The sequence below is a fragment of the Camelina sativa genome, chromosome 16 (genome assembly GCF_000633955.1).
Source record: "Camelina sativa cultivar DH55 chromosome 16, Cs, whole genome shotgun sequence".
Classification (NCBI taxonomy): Eukaryota; Viridiplantae; Streptophyta; class Magnoliopsida; order Brassicales; family Brassicaceae; genus Camelina; species Camelina sativa.
The window spans coordinates 26,173,750-26,188,643 of record NC_025700.1 but is presented as its reverse complement, the minus strand read 5'-3'; the positions used below and the strand labels follow the sequence as shown (position 1 = coordinate 26,188,643).

General features: G+C 38.4%; 3 protein-coding genes across 3 annotated transcripts in view; 1 reads left to right on the top strand and 2 right to left on the bottom strand.

The window, feature by feature from the left end:
• The window catches only part of LOC104754065, a 5,379-nt gene extending 3,424 nt beyond the window's left edge, over positions 1-1,955 (bottom strand). Inside the window, exon 1 of the mRNA XM_010476224.1 lies at positions 74-1,955. Within this exon, the coding sequence (XP_010474526.1) occupies positions 74-1,955 (1,882 nt within the window). The remainder of the gene's footprint in view (positions 1-73) is intronic.
• On the top strand, positions 3,138-6,574 carry LOC104752581 (pentatricopeptide repeat-containing protein At2g26790, mitochondrial-like; the record flags this gene model as incomplete). Its single annotated transcript, XM_010474760.2, is given in 2 exon segments — positions 3,138-5,109; positions 6,105-6,574. Coding segments are annotated over 2 exon segments (2,335 nt in total), but the record flags the coding sequence as incomplete, so codon positions are not given.
• Positions 7,375-14,894, bottom strand: part of LOC104754064 (proteasome-associated protein ECM29 homolog) — a 15,352-nt gene continuing 7,832 nt past the window's right edge. Inside the window, exons 19-34 of the mRNA XM_010476223.2 lie at positions 14,357-14,692; positions 13,930-14,097; positions 13,556-13,849; positions 12,847-13,023; positions 12,305-12,568; positions 11,725-11,823; positions 11,458-11,642; positions 10,496-10,831; positions 9,993-10,146; positions 9,789-9,899; positions 9,379-9,546; positions 9,124-9,250; positions 8,630-8,788; positions 8,443-8,555; positions 8,305-8,364; positions 7,375-7,782 (exon numbers count right to left, since the gene is read on the bottom strand). Of these exons, the coding sequence (XP_010474525.1) occupies positions 7,588-7,782; positions 8,305-8,364; positions 8,443-8,555; positions 8,630-8,788; positions 9,124-9,250; positions 9,379-9,546; positions 9,789-9,899; positions 9,993-10,146; positions 10,496-10,831; positions 11,458-11,642; positions 11,725-11,823; positions 12,305-12,568; positions 12,847-13,023; positions 13,556-13,849; positions 13,930-14,097; positions 14,357-14,692 (2,946 nt within the window). The 3' untranslated portion in view covers positions 7,375-7,587. The remainder of the gene's footprint in view (positions 7,783-8,304; positions 8,365-8,442; positions 8,556-8,629; positions 8,789-9,123; positions 9,251-9,378; positions 9,547-9,788; positions 9,900-9,992; positions 10,147-10,495; positions 10,832-11,457; positions 11,643-11,724; positions 11,824-12,304; positions 12,569-12,846; positions 13,024-13,555; positions 13,850-13,929; positions 14,098-14,356; positions 14,693-14,894) is intronic.

Genomic DNA, 14,894 nt, shown 5'->3' with positions numbered 1-14,894 from the left:
GCGTTCCTTGCTGCTTCCATCGCAGCAGCAATTGCATGCACACACGGATATCTGTCAATATCAAATTGTTTACAGTAGCACGTTTTCCTTCTCAGATCAACCACATAACTACTACCATCAACTCCAGTCACGCTGTATTCCAGAAAATAGCTGTTTAGTTCAGTCACTGGTAAGAGCTTTGCTTCAGAACACCTTGTGTGCATCAGTGTCTCAACAAAAGGGACTAGTTTCTGCTCTTTTGGAGTCTCTAAGGATATCTTCCTGTATTTGTTAAACCATTCAGCCACTTTACTAACAATCGCATCAATCATTGGTAATAACGGGTATGCCCTTGCAAATCGAAAGACACCATTGATAGATTTAACCGTATTAGTGGTGTCTATGTTGTATCTAGCTCCTGGAAAATAACATTGAGCCCATTTGTTCTGTCCTACATAATTATCAAGATAAGTACTTGCAGCTGGATACCTTCTGATAAAATCAGCATAGAGTTTCTCAAACTCAGGCTCTGTGTAAGCCTTAGCACATTCCATGAACTTCGTCGCAACTAAATCCCTGTTCACGTTTTTGCAGCTCAATTTAACATTCTGGGACAAATGATAAATACAATACCCATGATGAGATAACGGGTACACCGTATTTATTGACTTGATTAGGCTTTGATTTCTATCAGAACAGAAGACCAGTTCAGGACAATCTGGTACAACTGATTTCAATTTGCTGAAAAACCAGGTCCAACTTGTATCTTTCTCACCATCAACTACACCAAATGCAATCGGATAATGGTGATGATCCGGATCTTGAGCTGTAGCCACGATTAGTACTCCACCATAGACATTTTTAATACTTGTTGCATCAACAATGATCACCTTTCTCATAGCTTTGAAGCCTTCAATGCACGCTCCCAAGGCGAAGAACAAGTACTTAAACCTCTGTGCTTCATCCAATTCAACAAATGAAATTGTACCTGGGTTCATTGTCTGCAGCATGTGCATATAACAATGCACCAACTTAAAACTATCCTCTGGAGTACCGCGAAGATCATATGCAGCTAGTTTTTTTCCTCTATTTGCGGTCGAGTAAGACACTTTAACACCAACTCTTGATTGAACCAAAGGGATGAGATTTTTGGGAGTTGGAGTGTCTATCAAACATGGGTAATCTTCACGCAAAACTGATGCAACTAAATGTGGTGTGCCTCTCCTTTTTCTCCTCATTGTACTTGTATCTGACCTCAAGCACGTATGCGTCTTGTTGTAAGTTCTGACCGAGAAACTGTCTGAATTCCCATTCCTCGCAGCTCGTAAAGACCACTTGCAACCCCTTTTAAATTCACAGCATTTAACCACAAACAACATAGTATCCGACTTCACAATAACAAACTCAAAACAGTTCTTGTGTGCAGCTTTTTCAACTAAATCTTTAACTGCTTGCTTGCTTTCAAATTCTTGACGTAAAGTCAAATCCAAACCATCTTCCCATTCACGATTTACAACTGGTGTGACCTCAGAACCTTCAATCATATCACAGTTATCTGCTATTGCTCGTTCTTCAGACTGTTCTTGATAAAGAACCATGTTCCCATCACTATTCTCCATCATCTCAAAACGTTCAGACGGCTCACCTTCATACATCGTGTTCTCATATGTCGCTCTACTACTTGAAATCAACTCCTCATTAAGTGAACAACCTACAGTCCCTCGACTTTGCTCATCCCCCTGATTTATTTCAACATCATTCACGACTTCCACATGCAAAACTTGGAATTGATCTGGATTCATTTCCAAATAACACATCAGATCATCATCATCATGTATGTGTATCGGTCTCTTAGGATGCACTGATTCGGGAACGTAACTCAATTTCAGCTCAGTCATAGTTTCATCAACCTTCGCCTTTCTGCATATTTTCTGCACCAATGCAGAATAACTGACCTCTTCAATAGATGTCTCCATTCTAAGAGATTGATGAACTTTTTCTCTTGAAATCCATCTTAGTTCATTTTCCCTTGTTGCATAATATCCCCCGTAATCAAAAACGATGATTATCCGACGATTATTATTCATTGTGCCTGAAATAAAATAAAAAACTCACATTGGAACCTCTGTCGTGTAAATAGTATTACCAAGTTGTACCAAAATTGTATCAGTTGTACCCGTTTAAGTTGTACCAAACTATTACCAGTTGTACCCGTATCAGTTATACCTAGTCTACCAGTTGTACTACATCGACTCCACAAAATCACTATTTATTTCGGAATATTTTTACGATTCAGTTCGAATGAAGTGTTACAATCCACTTAGTATGCGACCCATTTCGACACTAATACAAATGAGAATAAATTGAATGAGCATTCAAGGTATATATCCTAATTGCTTTAGGATGAAACTCAAGAACCCTAATTGCATTGGTAAATAAACGTAAGAATATCACCTGAATCTTCTGCTTTGCTTTGTTGTTTGCTTCAATCCCAATCTTTTGCTTTCGTTTGGAATCAAATCGATTTCTATGGACTCGAGGGAGAGGAGCAAAAATGGGAGAGCCGGGACGAGGTCGGGAGAGAGAGGGGAGAGAGAGGGGAGAGAGAAGGAACCCGATTGGTGGAGAAAAATTGATGGGGTCTACATGTTTTTAGGGGTATATGTTGGTCCATATGTTGGTCAACCTTTGTCAAAGGGTACTTAGAAAACATAAGGGTATTGATGAATAAACTTTTGATTGCAAGGGTATTGTAGAGTTTGGTCCANTTGGTAGTTTATATGTTAGACGTACGGGACACACATATTAAAACATTTGCGAGAGAATTTGTAAGGAAACGAAAATAATAATGTCGTATTCATTAAATAAAGGGGTTATCTTATTTTCCGTAGAAAAAGAAAAATTATAGATACAGTAAAATCAACCCTAAAATTAGAGCAACTTCAAGGTCCTTTTTTAAAAATGGATCGGAGTATCCCCAGCAGTGTGAATTGTGAAAGGTGTTTTTGTTCTATAAGAGAAAATTAAAAAAAAAAAAAAAAAAAAAAAGCACGGCGGTGGGGTTTAGGGTTTTAAGATTCTCTCATCATCCATCATTCGATAACTCTGTAAATCATTTATTTGATGCGGTTGCGATTGTTTTCTCCAACCTTCTTCTTTTTGATTCGAAGACCTGCCTCTTCGCGTTTCTACGCCGTCTCTGCTTTTAACCCTAATCTCTCAGATTCCGAACAACGACGGGTGAATCATCCTAATAAGCTCAGCCAAGCCAGTCTTCAGCGAATCCTCAATAATAGTACCAGAGATGACCCTAATCTCGCTTTGTCGTTTTTGACACAGCTTAAACAACATGGAGTTTCGCCTAATGTTAATGCTTACGCCACTCTGGTCAGAATTTTATCTACTTGGGGTTTGGACAGGAAGTTAGATTCGGTTTTAGTTGAACTTATTAAGAACGAGGAGCGTGGTTTCACTGTAATGGATTTGATTGAAGCTATTAAAGAAGAAGCTGAGGACGAGGTCTTGATCCGAGTCTCCGGTGCGTTGGTTAAAGCTTATGTTAGTCTCGCTATGTTCGACGAGGCTATCGATGTTTTGTTTCAGATGAAACGATTGAACCGTGTTCCTAGTATCAAGTCCTGTAATTTCTTGATGAGCCGTTTGATTGAGTTTGGGAAAACTGGTATGGTTGTAGCTCTGTTTCGGCAACTTAAGCAGTTGGGTTTGTGTGCAAACGAGTACACGTATGCAATTGTGGTTAACGCATTGTGTAGGAAAGGTGATTTCGAAGGAGCGGTTGGGTTGCTTTTGGAAAGTCCGACCGTGTTTGCTTATAAGACGTTCATTGATGGGCTTTGTGCAAATGGGCAGACAGAGAAAGCTGTTGTTTTGATCAAAAAAATGATAGATGAAAAAGTGCTCGCTGGTGATGATCTTAGAATTGCGTATAGCATGGTGGTTCGCGGCTTTTGTAATGAGATGAAAACGGAAGCTGCTGAAAGTGTTGTTCTTGAGATGGAGAGAAATGGGTTTGGTCCTGATGTTGGTGCTTGCTCGGCGATAATTGTTCGGTACTGCAAGGACATGAATTTACCTGAAGCGTTGGGGTTTTTGGATTTAATGTTGGGAAAAGGTCTGAAAATAAATTGTGTGATTGTGAGTTCAGTCCTGCAGTGCTATTGTAAGATGGACATGTGTTTGGAAGCATGGGAAAAGTTCAAAGAATTTAGCGGCATGAACATTTTCCTTGACAGAGTTTGTTACAATGTCGCGTTTGATGCCTTGGGCAAGCTTGGCAGGGTGGAAGAAGCTGTTAAGTTGCTTCAAGAAATGATGGATAAAGGAATGGTTCCTGATGTCATCAACTACACAACTCTCATTGATGGCTACTGCCTTCAAGGTAAAGTTACTGATGCCCTTAATTTGATTGATGAAATGAGTGGAAAGGGCATTTCTCCTGATTTAGTCACATACAATGTGCTTGTCAGTGGATTGGCAAGGAATGGTTATGAGGAAGAGGCACAAGAAATTTATAAAAGAATGAAAGCTGGGGGTCCAAAGCCCAATGCTGTCACTCACAATGTGATCATTGAAGGCTTGTGTTTTGCACGTAAAGTAGAAGTAGCCGAAGATTTCTTGAGTAGGCTAGAGCAGAAATGCCCGGACAATTATGCCAGTTTGGTGAAAGGTTACTGTGAATCTGGCCTTTCAAAAAAGGCCTATAAACAATTCGTTAGATTGGAACGCCCTCTGAGCAAGAGTGTGTACAACAAACTATTCTTTAGTCTCTGCATGGAGGGTTATCTCGACAAAGCTCTTGACGTACTGAAGAAAATGTGGGCTTATCGAGTCGAACCTGGGAGGAGCATGTGTGGCAAAATGATTGGGGCGTTGTGTGAGATAAACAATGTGAGAGAGGCACAGCTGCTATTTGACACAATGGTTGAGAGAGGACTCATCCCTGATCTGTTTACTTATACAATCATGATTCACACCTACTGTAGGCTGAATGAGTTACAGAAAGCCGATGATCTTTTTGAGGACATGAAGCAGAGAGGAATCAAACCGGATGTGGTAACGTACACGGTTTTGCTTAATAGTTATCAGAAGTTGGATCCAGAGACAGGTTCTGTTCAAGGAGAAGAGCAAAGAAAGAGAGTTTCAGAGTTCTGGAGAAAATTCACAGCTGCCGGCATTGGACTAGACGTTGTATGCTATACAGTTTTGATAGATCGTCAGTGCAAGATTAACAAGATAGAAAAGGCCACAAAACTCTTTGATCGAATGATAGAAAGTGGGCTGGAGCCTGATATGGTGGCTTACACAACTCTACTATCTGGTTATTGTCGCAAAGGATACATAGATAAGGCAGTCGCACTTNCATTGATGGCTACTGCCTTCAAGGTAAAGTTACTGATGCCCTTAATTTGATTGATGAAATGAGTGGAAAGGGCATTTCTCCTGATTTAGTCACATACAATGTGCTTGTCAGTGGATTGGCAAGGAATGGTTATGAGGAAGAGGCACAAGAAATTTATAAAAGAATGAAAGCTGGGGGTCCAAAGCCCAATGCTGTCACTCACAATGTGATCATTGAAGGCTTGTGTTTTGCACGTAAAGTAGAAGTAGCCGAAGATTTCTTGAGTAGGCTAGAGCAGAAATGCCCGGACAATTATGCCAGTTTGGTGAAAGGTTACTGTGAATCTGGCCTTTCAAAAAAGGCCTATAAACAATTCGTTAGATTGGAACGCCCTCTGAGCAAGAGTGTGTACAACAAACTATTCTTTAGTCTCTGCATGGAGGGTTATCTCGACAAAGCTCTTGACGTACTGAAGAAAATGTGGGCTTATCGAGTCGAACCTGGGAGGAGCATGTGTGGCAAAATGATTGGGGCGTTGTGTGAGATAAACAATGTGAGAGAGGCACAGCTGCTATTTGACACAATGGTTGAGAGAGGACTCATCCCTGATCTGTTTACTTATACAATCATGATTCACACCTACTGTAGGCTGAATGAGTTACAGAAAGCCGATGATCTTTTTGAGGACATGAAGCAGAGAGGAATCAAACCTGATGTGGTAACGTACACGGTTTTGCTTAATAGTTATCAGAAGTTGGATCCAGAGACAGGTTCTGTTCAAGGAGAAGAGCAAAAGAAGAGAGTTTCAGAGTTCTGGAGAAAATTCACAGCTGCCGGCATTGGACTAGACGTTGTATGCTATACAGTTTTGATAGATCGTCAGTGCAAGATTAACAAGATAGAAAAGGCCACAAAACTCTTTGATCGAATGATAGAAAGTGGGCTGGAGCCTGATATGGTGGCTTACACAACTCTACTATCTGGTTATTGTCGCAAAGGATACATAGATAAGGCAGTCGCACTTGTTACCGAATTGTCAAAAAAGGATATTTTACTGACTGAACCTTTTGGGGATTTAGTTAAGCGCACTGCTTTGAAGCTCAAGAGAATTCAAGAAGATCAGGAATGAAGGAGGGTTATATAATGAGTGTAATTTTCGAAGGTCATCTATCATCTATGTAAATTGTTAACCGTGCACTTAACTTATATGAATTGTATATAAATTAGTCCCTCTTATCTTGCTTTTTATATCCATTCTTCTAAATTATTAATCAGAAAACTAAAATTCCTGAATCTTACCGTTCATAATTTTTACGATTCATAACTATTGTATGTTAACAAATTCGTTAAGTCTGTTTGTATAATAATAATAATATGTTAACACCGCGATCGTTCTTTCGCAACGTCTGTGGCAATGTTTATCAAAGTGGCTGATTATGTGGCAGTGGTCGGTCATTCTCTACCTCGAGTGGCCTCACTTTGTGGGGCAATTCTTTATCTCATGGGCTTGTTGTCCCCTTTGTTTATCTTCTAACCTTTATGGTTCTAAATCAAGCTTCAAAGCTTGTTTGATGTATGTCTTAAGTTTATTGTTTGTAGCTTATCTTTTCCTCCTGTATAAATTTATTGGTGTATTTGGCTCCTTTTCAAAGGAAGCTTGTAAACCTTTAATCTAATATAACGGAATGTTTGATGGAAAAATAATAATAATAATATATTATGCAAATTCGTTAGTTTGTTTCCTAACACCGGCTTCTGGCATGAGTTGGCCTCCTCGGCGATGTCATGTCCGGCTTTGATTCCGGTATGCGTTGGTCCCTCGGGAACGTTATGACTAGATTTCGTTTAGGGTTTTACCATCCTGTTTCTAGGTGATTCATCTAGCTTTTTTCCTGCAGTTATCCTTTCGGTCAATTGATTCGCATGCCCTTGGATTGATAAGAGATAACGAATTGAGACTCCTGGAGCTTTTCGATCAATTGTTTTTGGTTTTTCTGATATATTAGCTATATTAGCTGTGCATTACCATCACGGAATCACTCCAATTCACTTCTCATGACGCATAAAAAGAAAAACCACCACAAAATTATTTCCATGTCACACATCACTAACATGTTTCCATTTAAAACGATAAACTAGTTCTTTTAATCAAACTTGTATAACCCAACTAAAAAAAACAAACGACGTCTGAGATTCTCATTTATATTCTATTACATAATGTTAGGCATCAAACTAAATCTTCTATGTGCTTACTTAGTTAACGAGGGGAGATTTGCAACAGCATCCCTGGATTTTCTCAACACCGACTTGGCTTCTTCGCTCTTCTCGAGCTCAAGCAAAGATACAATCTCAGCTTTGAAATCTACTTCCACGGGATGAAACGACGAGACCATGCTATACAGTTCAATCAACTCCAGTAGGCATGTGGAAGCAGCTACATGAAACTGAGGTTTTAGGTAAAAAAAACATTCAATTAGAATATAGTTTAAAGACAAGATAGATAGCTTGTGAGATTATTACAACAATCATACAGTTTTCTCAATCATCACATTCTGGTCGTGCAAATGATAGAATGAAGATAGTCAACGATTCCAATATGCAAACCTTTGGTAGGTGGAATCTTGTTGAATAAAATTGCATAGTTGATTCAAATGTTTTGTTAGACGAAAGGGTTAGACCAGACGTGGTTGAACCCAGTCCTGTACTCTGTCTAAACAACGGTTCTTTCCTTCTAGAAAAACACTCAAAAAGCATGATAAACTAACTTGAGAAGTAAACTAACTCTAAATGCAAGTAAACTAGACATAATCAAGCTACCCTAAATAAAAACCTAATAAGGACATCAACTTTCATCAACAGTGAAGATCTCTTACATAAAAAACGAATACCAAAATCACGAAATTTGTTTCAATTTTCAATCCGTGCAGACTGTCATGGAATTGAATACAAACCAGAATAGAACATACCTGCGCTATCTTCACTGTGTGTATGCATTCCAGTAGTTTAGGAACTAGTGAGTGATATAACTGAAACGCAAGCACAACACTTATTTTGCAGTTAAAATTATACATGCATGGGGTAGTAACTGAGTTCAAACTATGTACCTCATGAACGAATTTTGTTGCATCACTAGGTAAAAGGTCATCCATGGAGTCATTCCAAAGACTCTGAAACTTTGAAGAAAGCTTTCCCACACATGAAATTCCAGACATTTTTACTGCTCACGAAAGATAGATTGGTTAGGGTAATTAAAAGTTTATTGAAAGATTAAGTGAGAGAAGAAACCAGTACCAGTCCACAGAAAACCAGGTGATAAGGAAATTAGAAGAACATGAATCAAATCTGCTTTCTGACTAAGAATGTCATCTATGGTTGCCACTTGGATGCAAGACTTGACGCATTCCATAATTTTTTCAAGTGGGACATGTCCGTCTTCTCCATTTTCTGATTCTGAAAACAAAATATAGACTGTTTAGAGTACTGAGACAATTCTGACGGCACAGGACCTATCTCTTATATGAGCTTTTCAATGAGGTAAGGGATTTTCATTTCCTTGATCAACTTTCGATTTCTTATTAAACAAGCAATGGTTGACGAGCATCTGACTATTTCTACCTCAATTGTCCTAATCTAAGTTATTAATCACCCAGCTAAATGAGAGAAAAACACAAAAACTAACAGTTACTACTCAACATAGTACCCGGTGTGACCCAACAAAAATGATGCAAAAGTGTTATCAATCGAAGCATAGGACGCATGGGATTGTATAGTAGTCGTGTAACAACCTGTTTTGACAGCATCACTTGCTGGCTGGACTTGAGTGCTCGTTTTGACGGCAGCAGTACTACACATCTCATACAACATTGGGAAAACAGCATGGAAAAACTCTGGATCGCCAAAAGCTATTATGACCTGATAAATATAATCATAATATTCAAAGATCCACTATGCTGTGCAAGAACTGCACTATTAGCAGATTTAGATATCATGATCGATCTCTTAAATTTTGCATAGTACGCCGCCACTAGTCATTTACTTACCTTCTCCAGACAAGAAAAGGCTGACTCGCGATACTTCTTGACTTTCTTTTTGCATGCAGAACAGATAAGACTCAAGATGGTAGTGGGAGTTGTTGGGTCCTCCTTAGTTATTGCTTCGTGGCAAGCGACTGAAAGAGCACCAAGGGCATCCAAAAGAGCATCCTTTCCCTGCAATCATAAGTATTGATTTGAAATACTAGTGCAACAAAAGTGCATCTTACATACACCAGCTCTATCCATCCACAGGGACGGGAAAATAAATATTAGAGCTGCAGCTCTTAGTGGAGCAACAAAAATAGAACTCTCCAATTTAATCTTTCTGCTGCTGCAATATCTCACTTAACTTTTTTGTGAACCTTTAAGGAATAGGAAAACGAAAATAAATATTAGAATGAAAGAACCTGTCTCACCTCCCATAAACGTCCAGGAATTTCATTGACAAGACATTGCAGCAATCTCTTGTGGTGCGGCGATAATGAATCACCCAAGACTTCAGTTAGTTTGCAAATTGCCTTACCAGACTGAAAACAAGTTTAAATCTTCTATAAGTACACCAGCTGAAATACCAATTAGTACAACGAAGAGAGAAAACTGGCATGAGAAAGATAATTTACCTTCTTTTTGCTTGCCCATGAGGATGATGTGATGCTCTCGCAAATATGATTCACAATTTCTTGCAGAAACAACTGCAGTGTGACCCTTTCACCACTTGTGATGTCTTCCCAAACCTCCTCAAAGAGACTTGAAATCTGTTTTTCATCCTCAAATCTGAAATTTATAATCACTATCAGCTTCTCAACTACTAACAAATAGAAGGTAAGATTTTGATTATATAATGAGCTTTTGCATCGAGGGAAAGGTTTTAAAGATGGTACAGAAACATCAGCCAAATATTCTCTGGATCTTTGAAAGAGAAAAAAGATACCATGTGCCCCAAATTGCAAAATACTCTCTGGATCTTATTTGGGGATGGTATTGAACATGGGAGTTATAAATTTACGGCAATAATTTGCTGATCTTTTTTAAGACTAATATCAGTTATTATTAGGTATTATGCTCATTGTGCAAAATATCTCACATGGATCAGGCTCAGAAGTATGCAGTTACAATGGTTTACCTGGAAATAAATATAGCTGGAACAATCGCTGACTGATGACTGCTCATTATATCAGAAGCTGTAGATGAGAAGCTTTTGAAAAGACTCGCACAAGCGATCTGGGAGCTTCTATCACCAGAGTGCAGAGCTGCAGTTTCTTCGATTAAGCTTTGAGCTTGAGAGGGGCTAGAATACTTCAATACAATGCCACAAGCACTTGAAAAAGCACGTTTTGCAGCAGAACTTTTCTCCTCCTTGGCAACAGGAAACAAAAGTCTTAGCAGCATTCCAGTGAATGGTTTTATCTCAGTACCAACTTTCTGAACTAGCAAGGAGATGAAGCTGGCAACACCAACTCTGTTAAGAAAAATGAAAAATTAAAAAAATATCAATATCTACAAAACTACAACTGATTACGTGAAATAAAAGACACAACTCCAACACCACACTAAAAGCAGTTAGACTATTCCATTGAGGCAGTCTGCATTCATGAAGATGGAAAAGAAGGTATGGAATTGCATTACTTATTTTGAACCAATCAAATAGTAGTAGTTAGACGAGTCCATTGAGGCAGTCTGAGTTCATGAAGATGGGTGAAAAGGTAATAAGGTATGGAATTACGTCACTAATATTAAACTAATTGAATGGTTAAAGTTATTTAGTCTACCTTATTTGAACTCAGTTTTCTCAGGAACTCTTTACAAGCCATAACAAAAAACATTTAGGAAATTAAATAGGGGATATGATTATTTTCGTGTGTTCAGATGGCAGAGACGGGACACTGGTCCAAAAATGGCTTAAATCATATGACATCATTTTTGAATGCAATCAATTTGACAAGGCATTGGTCCCAAGTTTTCTTACCTCTATCAAATTCTGTAATAAACTTAACAATAGTACCGGCCAAAACCCAAAGAAATAGTGTCAAGTAAAAGTTGTAGATGGATTAGTTCGTTACCAATAGAAGGTTTTACATAACTGACCTTGTATTGAGGCCAACACCACCCCGAACAAGTTGCGTGAGACGAGGAATCAACTGATCAAGTGATTCAATATCCACTATATTAATACACAGATCAAGAGTTTCCCACATTGGAGAGCCTTTCGAGATTGAAATTCGTAAATTTTCAAGTTTCTCGGTTTCTATGCCAATATTGGCAGCATGCAACTGAAACATGAAAAAGTTAAATTTAATACGATTTCGGGACAAGGTGAAGATTCAAACTGAAGTTGCTGACAGTAAATGATACCTCAACATAGTTAAGTCCTTGGTCTTCAAGACTAGACAAACTTTCCAACATACAGCAAACTAAGTCTGACAAATGTGGACGGAGGGCAACTCCAGCACCCTGCAAAGGGAAACAAATAGCACAAAATCACTTGAAAAGGATCATAAATATTTCCCTGGAGCACATTCAGTTGACCAAAACTAGCAAGTAAGTTTAACATGTTATGTGATGCATAACAAGTACAGAAAAATGCAATCATATACAATTCAAATTGATTTAGCGTTTCTTGTTTGGAGTTAAACTAAAAGAACATAGCACATGAAAAAACTTTAAGATGCTAGTTTGTTTAATTAACATTCAGCTCATATCTGTCCTCCTAGCCAAAAGGATTAGAAACAGACAACACAAGGTTAGTTTCTACAGTCCGGATTTACTGATTACTCAACTGTATTGAAATAAAATAAAATATACCACTACCAAAGTCACAAGAATAATCTCTGAGAAGAAGGCATGATATGGAAATATACCATTACCAGGAAACAAATTGGTCATATATGAGCACAACTCTCTTAGATCATCAATCTACCAAAGTAAGGCTAACCTTTGCAAGCTTCATAACAACTCCAATTGAAGCCTTACGTACACTGTCCACTTTACTCATTATTCCTTCAGAAAGCAAAAAAGGAAGAACAATATCCATTGCTTGTTTTGCATCTGATAGTTCAGTAAGCGTGACATCACCGATCCTTATCGTTAAGGATGTCACAGCACGACATAACTTATCACCAGCATTTCTCACAGTCTCTTTAATGTCATCCATTGCACGGAATGCAGCTATCCAGAGTTTTTTCAAATGCTCCCTGACCTTTATTTACATAAGTGCATGAAATAAGAATACCAATTAGAAAATCTGATAGAACAACAATGTTTACAAACAAGAAAGAAACAACCAGGAGGCTGGGTGAATATATATGCTATACTTCACTACAAGCTGGTTCTAGAACCCGGCAGGTATGTAAATTGATATACGAAAAGAATTAACATCATCTAAAAACCAGAACTAGTGTTTAAGATATGGAGTCTAACTTCATACATGCAACAGGAAATTTCATTTAAATTTTCTATCAGAAACGAAGATCCCACCTGGTCAAATTTCCGACCTTGAATTATATCAGCAAGGGCCAAACAGGATGCCTCACGAGAGCGCCAAAGCCGTGAACCACATTGTACTAGCAAATCATCGAAGATGTGATTCAAATGTTCATCAACAGCTTTCTTAGGGTCTTGTATCAGTGCTTTCCAAATGTGTGCCATTGCATCCTGCCAAGATTACATGAAAAGTAGCAATTACTAAAAGAAGTAAACAAACGCACCCTTTGCGACCTTTTATGACGAGATGAACCCGCCAGGTAGGAATAAGTGATATCACTCATATAGCTATATTTTTGGGTGGTGAAACATTATTTATCTTCAAATAAAAACTGAGGAACTTTATTCACTTAATAAAAATAAATAAATAAATGTACTGGACCGAAAGCGATTTATGCAGCTTGTAGAAGTGCAACTGGTAAATATTTCTCCTGTAAAACTAAAAAAAATCTACTGATTAAAGAAAAATGCTTTTCAATGCTAGAAATGGTGTCACTCAGTTCAGTTTAACAAGCCAATGTTTAGTCGCGAGACTAGTGATGAATATATAGCTTGGATATGCTGACACATCATCATTATGCAAAATAGAATAACAGCACAGACTGAACCATGAAATTATGAGCATTTCAGGATGAATAGGTCCCCTAATTGAATATACGCCAGATAGTAACAGGTCAATATTCCGAAAACGTAGTAATCCTACCTGCACATTTTTGTCAGGATCATATTGATAACGAATCAACCTCGGAATCAACAGTCGCAAATGTGGTCGAAGAGCATCTCCTGCTTGTTTGGCTATCTTGGAGAACCCAAAAGCAGCTCCTCTCTTTGAGTTAAGAGAAGCTTGGTGATTGGCTAAGTCCATAAATTTGTAAATTAAATCAGGTTGCCCCATTTCATTTGCAAGATTACAAAGCTCCTTGTAAGTGCTAATCTTCCCTCCAGTGGGACTCTCACCGATGGTTCCCTCTTGAAACACTTCAGAATCCTCAACAAGCTGAAAAACAAAAAACTACTTGAGGAACAAATACAAAAACTGAAGAACCAGAAAGAAGAACCCAGATGGATAGATTTTACCTTTATAGCTCGTTTTCTTTTGCTTGTGCCAGTTAGAGTATTTACCAGAGCATCTACTAGGTTTTTCTTCATTGATGCATCACCAAGTTCATAGATGATGCTCATGCCCTGGGATGCCAGCTCCTGTGTAAGTTCATTCTGGTCGCCTAACAAATGTGAGAAAGCCTCCTGCGAAAAATATTTTAGTTAAGCAGCAGTTTGTACAAGCTTCTACCAATTGTGGAGTTGACAATATAGCACAAGATGGTCATGGGGCTTTTCTAATAAAATAGTATTTGAGATAACAATCCCAGGGTATCATAGATGGCTCCAAATGGGTAATACATCTAAATTAACTGGAATGATAATGTGCTTAATTTTCCTTATTGTTGTGATGGTGCAGGGGTGGTTACAGCAGCAAAGAAGCTTCCTGTTACCGCTTGCTAACCTGGATTTTAGGAAGCATTAGTTGGATTGATGACTGTTGGCCACAGTACATGGTCAAAGACAGCATCCACACAGTTCCAGCACATCGTTCATCCTTCCTGCTATTATACAGAAGAGTATTAAAGAGTTTTCCAGTAATTGTTTCTCTGGTTATAGTACGATTATCTTCCTCGGCATCAATTTTGGCATCAGACAAAGATTTAACTTCTTTCATCAAAAAATTTGAGTCCGTCGAAAGAGAAGTGTAATTAGTTTTCAGAATCATATCAGCAGTAACTGGTACACCACCCCAGAGGAAAGATAACGCCTCACCCACGGCAAACAAAATTTCTTCAGCCTGGTCAACAACAAATATACAAATTTAGAGGTTTACTCCGTTCTGCTTGAACTCTTCCAGATCGAATAAAACGGACAGAGGGAAGTGGCTTTGCGAACAATATTAACAAACCCACCTTTGACCGTGAAAGACTAAATAAAAGATCAAGCGCTATTTTCAAGTGCGAAGATGACGTTTCATTTAAACAGAGATGTCCAAGAGA